At 61.0% G+C, this 11,858-nt stretch overlaps 2 protein-coding genes across 2 annotated transcripts in view; both read left to right on the forward strand.

The window, feature by feature from the left end:
- Positions 1-3,270, forward strand: part of PMVK (phosphomevalonate kinase) — a 4,031-nt gene extending 761 nt beyond the window's left edge. Inside the window, exons 3-5 of the mRNA XM_015884561.2 lie at positions 678-830; positions 1,669-1,798; positions 2,876-3,270. Of these exons, the coding sequence (XP_015740047.1) occupies positions 678-830; positions 1,669-1,798; positions 2,876-3,012 (420 nt within the window). The 3' untranslated portion in view covers positions 3,013-3,270. The remainder of the gene's footprint in view (positions 1-677; positions 831-1,668; positions 1,799-2,875) is intronic.
- A 1,292-nt stretch (positions 3,271-4,562) lies between these two features.
- The window catches only part of KCNN3 (potassium calcium-activated channel subfamily N member 3), a 23,090-nt gene continuing 15,794 nt past the window's right edge, over positions 4,563-11,858 (forward strand). The window contains exons 1-2 of the mRNA XM_015884559.2: positions 4,563-5,397; positions 11,129-11,224. Of these exons, the coding sequence (XP_015740045.1) occupies positions 4,645-5,397; positions 11,129-11,224 (849 nt within the window). The 5' untranslated portion in view covers positions 4,563-4,644. The remainder of the gene's footprint in view (positions 5,398-11,128; positions 11,225-11,858) is intronic.

An 11,858-nucleotide genomic window follows, 5' to 3' on the forward strand; every position in this document is an offset into this window, starting at 1 on the left:
CCATGCCATGCCATCATCTCCCATGCTCTGCTATACACTGTGCCATGCTGTGCCATGCCGTGCCATCATCTCCCATTGCTCTGCTGTGTTCTGTGCTGTGCTGATCCATGATCTACCATGCTGTGCCATGTCAGGCCATCATATCCCATGCCCTGCTATACACTGTGCCATGCTGTGCCATCATCTCCTATTGCTCTGCTGTATTCTGTGCCATGCTCTACCATGCTGTGCCGTGCCATGCCATCATCTCCTATTGCTCTCCTATGCTCTGTGCCATGCTGTGCCATGATCTCCCATTGCTCTGCTGTGTTCTATGCCATGCTATGCCATGCCATCATCTCCCATGCTCTGCTCTATGCCATGCCAAGCCACGATCCACCACCCTACACTACACCGTGCCATGTCACAAAGTGCCCCACACCATTCCCTACCCCACACCATTCCCTACCCCACACCATTCCCTACCCCACACCATTCCCTGCCCCACACCATTCCCTACCCCACACCATTCCCTACCCCACACCANACCATTCCCTACCCCACACCATTCCCTACCCCACACCATTCCCTGCCCCACACCATTCCCTACCCCACACCATTCCCTACCCCACACCATTCCCTACCCCACACCATTCCCTACCCCACACCTACACCCCACTCATCCCCTCTCCCCACAGGAGCACGGCCTGGACTTCCAGCGGCTCCTGGATGCCAGCGCCTACAAGGAGCAGTTCAGGCAGGACATGATCCGATGGGGAGAGGAGAAACGCCGCGCCGACCCCGGGTTCTTCTGCCGTGCTGCGGTGCAGGGAGCAGCACAGCCGGTGTGGGTGAGCAGGGATGGGTATAGGGGGCTCAATGGGGCTCAATGGGGGCTCAGTGGGGTTGTGGGGCTGGTATGGGGTCTATGGAGCCCATACAGGGTTGTGGAGACCATATGGGGCTGTAGGACTTGTATGGGGTCTATGGGGCCCATATGAGGTCAATGGGGCCTGTATGAGGTTTCAGGTCCTATATGGGGTTGTGGGGCTGGTATGGGGTCTATGGGGCCCATACAGGGTTGTGGAGACCATATGGGGCTGTAGGACTTGTATGGGGTCTATGGCACCTGTATGGGGTCTGTGGGGCCCATATGAGGTCAATGGGGCTTGTATGAGGTTTCGGGTCCTGTATGGGGTCTAGGGGGCCCATATGAGGTTGTGGGGCCAATATGGGGTCTATGGTGCCCATATGGGGTTATGGGGTGTTTAGGGGGTTTTGGGGCTTGTATGGGGTCTATGAGGCCTTCATGAGGTTGTGGGGCCTATATGGGGTCTATGAAGCACATATGGGGTTGTGGGGCCTGTATGGGATTGTGGGGCCTCTATGGGGTCTATGGGGCCCATATGAGGTTGAGTGGCCTGTATGGGGTTGTGGGGCCTATATGGGGTCTATGAAGCTCATATGGGGTTGTGGGGCCTGTATGGGGCTGTGGGGCCTGTATGGGGTCTGCGGGGCCCATATGGGGGTGCGGGGCCTGTATGTGGTTGGGGGGCCTGTGTGGGGCCTATGGAGCTCATATGGGGTTGTGGGGCCTCTATGGGGTCAGTGGGGCCCATATAGGTTCTATGGAGCCCTCAATGGGGCTCAGTGGGGCTCGGGGTGGGTGCTGACGCTGCTTGTGTGCAGGTGGTGAGTGACACGCGGCGCCTGTCGGATGTGGAGTGGTTCCGGGATGCTTATGGGGCCATGGTGCTGACTGTGCGTGTGACGGCCAGCGAGGAGACGAGGAGGAAGAGGAGCTGGGTCTTTGTGGCAGGTGAGTGAGAGCTGCTGCCTGCTGGGCACCAGCACTGGAGTCAATGGCAGGGCTGGCACCGTGGGGCCCTGTGGCATGGCTGTCCCCTGTCCCTATAGCCATACCCTGTACCTATAGCCATCCTCATCCCTATAGCCATCCCGTGTTCCTATAGCCATCCCTGTCCCTATAGCCATCCTCATCCCTATAGCCATCCCCTGTCCCTATAGCCATACCCTGTACCTATAGCCATCCTCATCCCTATAGCCATCCCCTGTCCCTATAGCCATCCCCTGTCCCTATAGCCATACCCTGTCCCTATAGCCATCCCTGTCCCTATAGCCATCCTCATCCCTATAGCCATACCCTGTCCATATAGCCATCCCTATAGCCATCCCTGTCCCTATAGCCATCCCCGTCCCTATAGCCATCCCTTGTCCCTATAGCCATCCTCATCCCTATAGTCATCCCCCGTCCCTATAGCCATCCTCTGTCCCTATAGCTGTCCCCTGTTCCTATAGCCATCCCTTATCCCCACTGCCTGTCCCTAGAGCTATCCCATGTCCTTATAACTGTACCCTATCCCTACTGCAGTCTCCTGTCCCTATAGCCATCTCCTGTCCCTATAGCCATCCCGTCCCCTCTGATAACCCCTTTTCCCTCTAACATTCCTTATCCCTTCTGCCATCCCCCATCCCTATAGCCATCCCCTGTCCTCACTGCCATCCCATCCCTATATCCATCCCCTGTCCCCACAGCCATCCCATGTCCCTATAGCCATCCCATGTCCCTATAATTGTCCCATAGCCCTACTGCAGTCTCCTGTCCCTATAGCCATCCCATCCCCTCTGATATCCCCTGTCCCTTCTAACACCCCTTATCCCTTCTGCCATCCCTATAGCCATGCCCTATCCTCATTGCCACCCCATCCCTATATCCATCCCCTGTCCCTATATCCATCCCCTGTCCCTGCTGCCATCCCTGTCCCCACAGCCCCCCCCCGGCTGCAGGACCCTCAGTTTCTGCATGAAGCCCCACAGCCCCAAGCAGAGTGTGGGGGGACCCTGCCCCAATTCTGGGGGCTCTGCTCCTCCCCAGGGGTGGACGACGCTGAGTCCGAGTGCGGCCTGGACCAGGGGGTGTCCTTTAATTGGGTGATCACCAACGATGGGGACGGGGCAGCCCTGGCTTCACAGCTGGAGGATCTGCTGCAGGACGTCCGCAGCCGCCTGTAGCCATGGGATGGGGATGGAAAGGATGTGGGGACCTCATCCATCCCTGGGGGCTTCACCCTTTGTGGGGTCTCATGGGGTTGTGGTGCTGGGGAAGGTGGAGACCCCCAATCCCCCCTTAAGAACTTCCATCCGCAGAGGCTGTGCCTTCCTGCAGGATTAGTTTTGCTGCTGCTCAGGGACCCTGAACCACAGCATGGGGACAGTGCCCCGTGTCCCCCCCTGCCCTGTGGTGCCTCCAAATAAAGCTCTGTCGCTGGATAACGGGGTCCTCATCTCCTTCCCATTGCGGGGCAGGGGGGTCAGCTCTGCCCTTCTGATGGAGCTCTCCACCCCATGGGGGGATGTGAGGTGTATTTAATAGCAGCATCCCGGAGCCAGGTGCCCTCTGATGTGCTGTCATCTGTTTCCTGCCGTGGATTAACAGCATCCGAAGCAAAAAGCCCCTGCCCTGACACTGCGTGTATCCAGCTGGGCATCGCTCTGAGGGATGGGGGGGCAGGGGGAGTCCGAGACCCTATGGGGTCTGCAAGGGGCACAGGGATGAGATGTGGGGCTGCTGGGGGGCAGGGGGAGTCAGAGACTCTATGGGGTCTGCAAAGGGCACAGGGATGAGATGTGGGGCTGCTGGGGGGCAGGGGGAGTCAGAGACCCTATGGGGTCTGCAAAGGGCACAGGGANACAGGGATGAGATGTGGGGCTGCTGGGGGGCAGGGGGAGTCAGAGACCCTATGGGGTCTGCAAAGGGCACAGGGATGAGATGTGGGGCTGCTGGGAGCCAGCTCGACCCCCTGTCCCCCCCCATCATTACTCCCCATAGAGCACAAGGGGTGACCCGACCCCATCCGATCTCCACCGGCTCCAGCTGCTGCCGTAATCCCCAACCTCTGCTCGGTGCCCTAAGGAGATTACCGAGCCTTGTAGGGCGGCAGCTGGCGGGGCGGCTCCCGGTGGCCATAGGGTCCCCCCTACGGGGGGCAGCACCGTCCTCGGTGCCCGTCCCGGATCCCCCCTTAGCGGAGCAGCCCCCGTCGAACGGCGCTCACCGGGCGGAGCGGCCGCACCATCGGGCGTCGCCCTGTCCCCGTCTCTCCCCGCCCCGACGTGAGGCTGCCCGGTGCTCGTCGATGTGATCGGGGCTCCTCGGTGCGGTCTCGGTGCTCCCCGTTGTCACCGTTACCGCCGGCCGTCGGGGCTCCCGCATCCTCCGCTCTCGGCTCCGTTTCCCCCCGTCGAACTACAAGTCCCGTGCGCCCCGCACAGGCGCAGGGGCCGGGGGCGCTGGAGCGGGGCGGGGAATGATGTCAGCCTGCGGGGAGCCCCGGCGCGGCCAATGGCGGGGCGGTGCTGGCGGTGGGGCCGGGCCAACGGCGGCGGCGGGGGCGGCGGCGGCGGCGGCGGCGAGCGCGCAGCGCCGGAGGGACGCGGCTCCCATTCATGAGCAGCCGCGCGCCCGCCGCCCCGGGGCCGGGGCCGGTGGTGGCGGCGGTGGCGGCGGCGGAGAACGGAGCGGGAGGCGGACGGCCCGGCCCGGTGCCGGTACCCGGCGGAGCGGCGGCGGAGGAGGAGGAGGAGGCGGCGGCGACGACGACGACGACGGGGCAGGTGCGCGGCGGGCGGTGAGACGGCACCGCCATGGACACGTCGGGGCACTTCCACGATTCGGGCGTGGGGGATCTGGAGGAAGACCCCCGGTGCCCGTGCCCGTCGTCGGGGGACGAACGGCCGCCGCCGCCGCCGCCGCCCGCCGCGCTGCCGCCGCTCCAGCACAGCCTGTTGCACTCCTCGCCCGGGTCGTTGCGGGCCCCTCCTCCCGCCGCCCCCGCCGCCCTCCACCCTTCCTCTCGCCACGGCAGCCAGCTCAACCTCAGCGACCACTTGGGCGGCCACTCGCCGGGCTCGGCGGTGCCGTCGGGGGGCAAACACCGGCAGCCCAGCCCCCTGGTGCACCGGCGGGATAGTAACCCGTTCACCGAGATCGCCATGAGCTCCTGCAAGTACAGCGGGGGGGTGATGAAGCCCCTCAGCCGGCTCAGTGCCTCCCGCAGGAACCTCATCGAGGCCGAACCCGAAGCTCAGCCCTTACAGCTCTTCGGGGCCGGCGGACCCCCCGAAATCGTCGTGTCGAGGGAGGACAACCACGCTCCCCCCGCCCGACCCCCCACCCGTCACGGTCCCCGAACCGACCGGCCGCCCGCCCGACCCGCTCCTGCCGGTTTTGCCAAAGGGCCCAAACGTAAAGCTCAGAACATCGGGTACCGGTTGGGTCACCGGCGTGCGCTGTTCGAGAAGAGGAAGAGGCTCAGCGACTACGCGCTGATCTTCGGCATGTTCGGCATCGTCGTGATGGTCATCGAGACCGAGCTGTCCTGGGGGCTCTACTCCAAGGTACGGGGGGGAGCCGAGAATGGGGATGGAGGGTCCTGAAAGGGGGTGTGGGGTCCTAAAAGGGGGGTGTGGGGTCTTAAAAGGGGTGTGTGGGGTCTTAAAAAGGGGATGTTGGGGGTGTGGGGTCCTAAAAGGGAGATGTTGGGTCCTAAAAGGGGGGTGTTGGGGGTGTTGGGTCCTCAAAGGGGGATGTGAGGTCTTAGAAGGGGAATGTTGGGTCCTAAATGGGGGTGTGGGGTCCTAAAAGGGGGATGTGAGGTCTTAAAAGGGGGATGTGGGGTCTTAAAAGGGGAATGTTGGGTCCTAGAAGGGGGATGTGGGGTCTTAAAAGGGGGATGTGAGGTCTTAAAAGGGGGGCGTTGGGTCCTAAAAGGGGGATGTGGGGTCTTAAAAGGGGGATGTGGGGTCTTAAAAGGGGGNTGTGGGGTCTTAAAAGGGGGATGTGGGGTCTTAAAAGGGGGATGTGGGGTCTTAAAAGGGGTGTGTGGGGTCCTAAATGGGGGATGTGGGGTCCTAAAAGGGAGATGTTGGGTCCTAAAGGGGGGATGTTGTGGGCGTTGGGTCCTAAAAGGGGGATGTGAGGTCTTAAAAGAGGTGTGTGGGGTCCTAAAAGGGGTGTGTGGGGTCCTAAAAGGGGGATGTTGGGTCCTAAATGGGGGATGTTGCGTCCTAAAAGGGAGATGTTGGGTCCTAAAGGGGGGATGTTGGGGGTGTTGGGTCCTAGAAGGGGGACGTTGGGTCCTAAAAGGGGGATGTGAGGTCTTAAAAGGGGGGCGTTGGGNNNGGTCCTAAAGGGGGGATGTTGGGGGTGTTGGGTCCTAGAAGGGGGACGTTGGGTCCTAAAAGGGGGATGTGAGGTCTTAAAAGGGGGGCGTTGGGGTAGTGCGGGTTGTTCGGGTCCTGTAGGGTGGGTATTGGGGATGTTGGGGTCCTGTAGGAGGAACGTTGGGGATGTTGGGGTCCTATAGGAGGAACGTTGGGGATGTTGGGGTCCTGTAAGGTGGGCATTGGGGCCCTGTAGGGTGGGCATTGGGGATGTTGGGGTCCTAAAAGGGGGATATTGGGGTGTTGGGGTAGTGCGTGTTGTTTGGGTCCTGTAGGGTGAGCACTGGAGATGCTGGGGTCCTGTAGGGTGGGTGTTGGGGATGTTGGGGTCCTATAGGATGAACACTAGGGATGTTGGGGCCCTGTAGGGTGAATATTGGGGATGTTGGGCCCTAAAAGGGGGATGTTGGGGGTGTTGGTGTAGTGCGGGTTGTTCAGGGTGGGCCCTGGGGATGTTGGGGTTCTATAGGATGAACGCTGGAGTCCTGTAGGGTGGGCATTGGGGATGTTGGGTCCTGAAAGGGGGATGTTGGGGTAGTGCGGGTTGTTCAGGTCCTGTAGGGTGGGTACCAGAGATGTTGGGGTTCCATAGGATGAACAATGGGGATGTTGAGGTAGTGGGGGTTGTTTGGGTCCTGTATGGTTGGTGATGGGGATGTTGGGGTTCTGTAGGGTGGGCATTGGGGATGTGAGGGTCTTGTACGATGAATATTGGGGATACTGATGTCCTATAGGACGAACGTTGGGGTGTTGGTGTCCTGTAGGGTGGGCATTGGGGTTTTGAGGTCCTATAGGGTGGGCATTAGGGATATTGGGGTCCTTTAGGATGAACACTGGGGGTGTTGCGATCCTGTAGGGTGGGCGTAGGGGACGTTGGTGTTCTGTAAGATGAACGTTGGGGACATTGAGGTCCTATAGGGTGGGTGCTGGGGACATTGGATGAATGCTGGAGACTTTGGGGTCCTGTAAGATGAATGCTGGGGACACTGAGGGCCTGTAGTGTGGTTGCTGGGGACATTGGGACCCTATAGGATGGGCACTGGGGATGTTGAGGTCCTGTAAAATGAATGTTGGGGTCCTGTAGGGTGGGCACTGGGGACATTGAGTTCAGTAGGGTTGGTGTTGAGGACATTGGGGTTCCCATGGGATCGACATTGGGGTATTGGAGCCCTATTGGTTGGTGTTGGGGCTCTTTGCCCCCTCATGTGTTGGGGGATTCACCCATAAGGTTGTGGCAGCGTTGGGTGTTGGATGGGGTGGGCGGTGATGGAGCAATGCTTTGGCTTTGGTGGGTGCTGCGCCCATGTGCCCTGCATGCCTGGGGGTGTCAGGGGTGGGAATGGGGTCTATCACTGCTGTGGCTGCTGGATGTAGAGGGGAGGGGTCTGCCAGACCCCTGATGACCAACCCCTGCCTTGTCCCTACCTGCAGCTCCTACCCATAGCCCCCATAAAGGCCCCCAATGTCCCTTCTGGGCACTGGACGTGTCCTGCTGCCCCACAGCCTCAGGGTGGGGATGAAGGCCCCGCTGCCACCAGCACAGGGGTGGGCACATGCCCTTGAAATCCGAGTGCCCCCCACCCTCCTGAGCTCTCAGGGTGGGGGCTCTGGGGGTCCTCATCCCCTCCCACCATGAACACTCATGGCTGTGGGGTCCCTGCTGGCCATCCCCATCCCCTCTAAGCATTCCTCAAGCAGCCGCGGTGCAGCAGAGCCCTCCATCCTCCTCCACACCCATTTCTTCCATTTTTATTGTATTTTATTATATATATATATATTTTTTTTCGCTCTCTCTTGTAATTGCAGGACGGTGTCTTTTATTTATAATTCTCCCCCCCCCCCCCTACACGCACACCCCTTTCAGCTCTGCTCCCTGGCTGTGCTCGTTGGCAGCGATATGAATAACTCTTTGTATAGACATCTGTCATGTTATTTATACCTATCCATGAGGGGAAGGGAACAAGTACCCGAGCTGCGTGGCACCCATGGGCGTCCGTGGGACAGCGCTGGGGGCGGGGGCTCGGGGGATGCCGGGGGTCCCCGTATGGAGGGTATGGAGAGGGGTGGGAAGGGGCTGCTCTGCTCCCCCCCTGCCATCATCCAGCACTGAGGGTGGAGGGGGGCGATGGGGCCGGGAGGAGGAGGAGATGGGGATGGATCTGGGCATCCCCTGGGTGTGGGGGACCCTCTGTTGTCACTATGGAAGTGGGACCCTCCGGTATCGCTATGGATATGGGATGGGGTGTGAGGACCCCGGTGATGGCTGGGGGGTATCGGGTCCTTCTCGGCCTCATAGGGAGGAAGGAGGATGCGTTTCTCCACCTCCAGAGCCTCTCTTGGGGGTGTTCCGTTTGTAGGAATGATGCTGAGGTGCTGTTTCCCACCCCCCTACCCCCCCACCCCCCCTTCAGCCCCCTCCATTGGGTAACCAGAGCTCGCAGCGGGGCCGTGGCCGTGCCCGAGGAGCGGGGTCGGCAGCTGTTGCGTGGATGGGGATTTCGGTGCCGTCGGCCCTGGCCCAGCTCCAACGCGGCCCCATTGGAGATGCCACGCGCTCTTTGGGGTTGGGGGAGGACCCCGCCGCCTTCTGCTCTTTGCCCACCCTATGGGGGCACAAGAGAGGCACACGGTGTGTGCAGTGCATGTGTGGGGGTCCCTCATGCAGTGCTACCCCCCAGATGAAGTCCCGATGCCCCACAGTGTTGTCTATGGGAGACCCCCCCCCAGATGAAGTCCCGGTGCCCCACAGTGTTGTTTATGGGAGACCCCCCCCCAGATGAAGTCCCGATGCCCCACAGTGTTGTCTATGGGAGACCCCCCCCCAGATGAAGTCCTGATGCCCCACAGTGTTGTTAATGGGAGACCCCCCCCCCAATGAAGTCCCGATGCCCCACAGTGTTGTCTATGGGAATATGGGATCCAACAGCACTTCTTCTGCCCCACAGTGTTGTTAATGGGAGACCGGCCCCCAGATGAAGTCCCGATGCCCCACAGTGTTGTTAATGGGAATATGGGATCCAACAGCACTTCTTCCTGCTGTGTTCCTCCAGGACCAGAGCTNTGAAGTCCCGATGCCCCACAGTGTTGTCTATGGGAGACCCCCCCCCAGATGAAGTCCCGATGCCCCACAGTGTTGTTAATGGGAGACCCCCCCCCAGATGAAGTCCCGATGCCCCACAGTGTTGTTAATGGGAATATGGGATCCAACAGCACTTCTTCCTGCTGTGTTCCTCCAGGACCAGAGCTGGGCTCCGGCTCTGCTGTGTCGACCACATTGTGCCAGTCAGCCCCATAGCCACACCAAGGGGTCCGCCATCCTGCCCCATAGCCGTGCCAGGAGGGTCTGCCAGCCAGCCCCATAGCCGTGCCAGGAGGGTCTGCCAGCCAGCCCCATAGCCGTGCCAGGAGGGCCCGCCATCCTGCCCCATAGGCATGCCAGGAGGGTCCTCCATCCTGCCCCATAGCCGTGCCAGGAGGGTCCTCCATCCTGCCCCATAGTTGTGCCAGGAGGGTCCACCATCCTGCCCCATAGCCGTGCCAGGAGGGTTTGCCATCCTGCCCCATAGCCGTGCCAGGAGGGTTTGCCATCCTGCCCCATAGCCGTGCCAGGAGGGTCCTCCATCCTGCCCCATAGCCGTGCCAGGAGGGTCCTCCATCCTGCCCCATAGCCGTACCAGGAGGGTCCGCCATCCTGCCCCATAGTTGTGCCAGGAGGGTCCACCATCCTGCCCCATAGCCGTGCCAGGAGGGTCTGCCATCCTGCCCTATAGGCACAACTTAGAGCTCTACCCCCTGCACTGTCCCCTTGCCATGGGGACATTGGGTGCTGGGCTGCGCTGGCACCCATCTGCCTGTGTGCTGGCCCATCGGGTGTCCCCATAGAGGTGACGTGGGGTCGGTGCCGGAGCCAGCAGAGGAAGGATGCACCGGGCAATGGGATTTTCCCATCTGCTGCCCATCCTCACCATGCTGGGTTGGCACACGGCTCCGTGCCAAGACCCCATCGGGACACCCCACTGTTATGGGGTGGGGGTGATGCCAGAGCTCTACATCCACTCTGGCAGCGGGAGGGTTAAAAGATGTCTAGACGGAGGCTGAGATTGGCCCTAAAGGATGCCAGATCCGTTGCGGGAGCGACATCTCTGCAATTAATCCCGGTGTTCCCCCAGGCACCGCTTCACTATAAATAGCCGCCGTGCTGTCGGAGCGCTCCGGGTCCCATCGCTTCGGGGTCCGGCCGCTTCAAGGGAGGGGAAGCGGGTGGGGGGGGGGGGTCTTGGCATGAGCCCCCCCTGGGGGCCGCCTATTAATAGGGTTGTTTGGTCCCGGCACTTCTCTCAACACGGCCATTATATACAGACAATTGCACGACGGGTGCCAAGTGTTGGAGCCGTTCAACAATACGAGGCCGGAGCGGCCCCGTGCCGATTTTGCTCGGGGAAACGTTGCCCTAAATAATCCCACGCGTTTGGAAAAGCCCCATAAAGGAGGTTATGGGGTGGGGTGGGGGAGGAGGAGGTGCTGTGCCTTGAATACACACAGGGTAATGGGATGGGTCCTGCTGTCTGTTTGTCCGTCCTGCCGACCCCCTCTATGCCCCCATTGCATCAGTCCTGGGGTCCCTGCAACCAAATAGGGTCTGGGGTCTTGCTTGTGGAAAACAAACCCAGCCCCTCCCCATAGGGATGTAGGAGGTGGGGGAACGTTTTGCTGTAGTCACAGCTGAATCAGGGGTCAATTTACATAGAGCTAATTAGCAGGAGGGTCTTAATTAGCTCACACAGCGGGGTGCCGTACTGCTGGGCTGCGTGTGGGTGGGTAGTGGGCTCAGACCATGGGGGTCCTTCAGTCTCGTGCCCACCGCTGACCCCCCCCCCCCCCCCCATCCCCTCCTCTCTCCCTTCAGGACTCCATGTTCTCCCTGGCCCTGAAATGCCTTATCAGCCTCTCCACCGTCATCCTGCTCGGGCTCATCATCGCCTACCACACGCGGGAGGTGCAGGTACGTCCCATAACTCATCCCCTAAAGGCTCCACCTGCTCTGCAAGGCGATATTCGCTGCCTCCCCCTCCATCCCATCCCTCTTATAGGGACAAAGGGCTGCAGGAGCGATGGGTCCCATCCCCCTCTCGCCCCTCTCCCTGTTTATAGGACGGGGAGGGCCCCTTATTTCTCCTCTTTCACCACGGGGCCGCCCTGCCAAGGAAAGCTGTGAAATACTTTCCTAATCACGCCGCCCATTCTTTTCCTTTCTTCCCTCTCGGGCTTTGGATGGAGATAAAGCCTCCGGTTCGGCCCGCTTTAATACCAACGTTTTCAAGCTGCGGGGGGGGGGTCGGGAGCATCGTGCAGACCCCCCTCTAGGTCTAGGGGCCATCCCTTAGTGCGACCCTGACCCAGCACCACCATCCTTACGGTGCCCATCCCTTGGGATCAGCCAAGGAAAGGCGAGGGAGCAGCCACCTTCCTGCCGGGCCCGTGGCCAAACCGGGTTTGTGGTCACCGAGCTGCGGTGCCGGCGTCACTCCGAACCCACCGGGGGGACACCGGGAACACCGAGCACGGTCCCCTCCCTCCTTCGATCCCCCTCCCTCCTTCGATCCCCCTCCCTCCTTCGATCCCCCTCCCTCCTTCGA

The sequence above is a fragment of the Coturnix japonica genome, chromosome 25 (assembly GCF_001577835.2).
Source record: "Coturnix japonica isolate 7356 chromosome 25, Coturnix japonica 2.1, whole genome shotgun sequence".
Classification (NCBI taxonomy): Eukaryota; Metazoa; Chordata; class Aves; order Galliformes; family Phasianidae; genus Coturnix; species Coturnix japonica.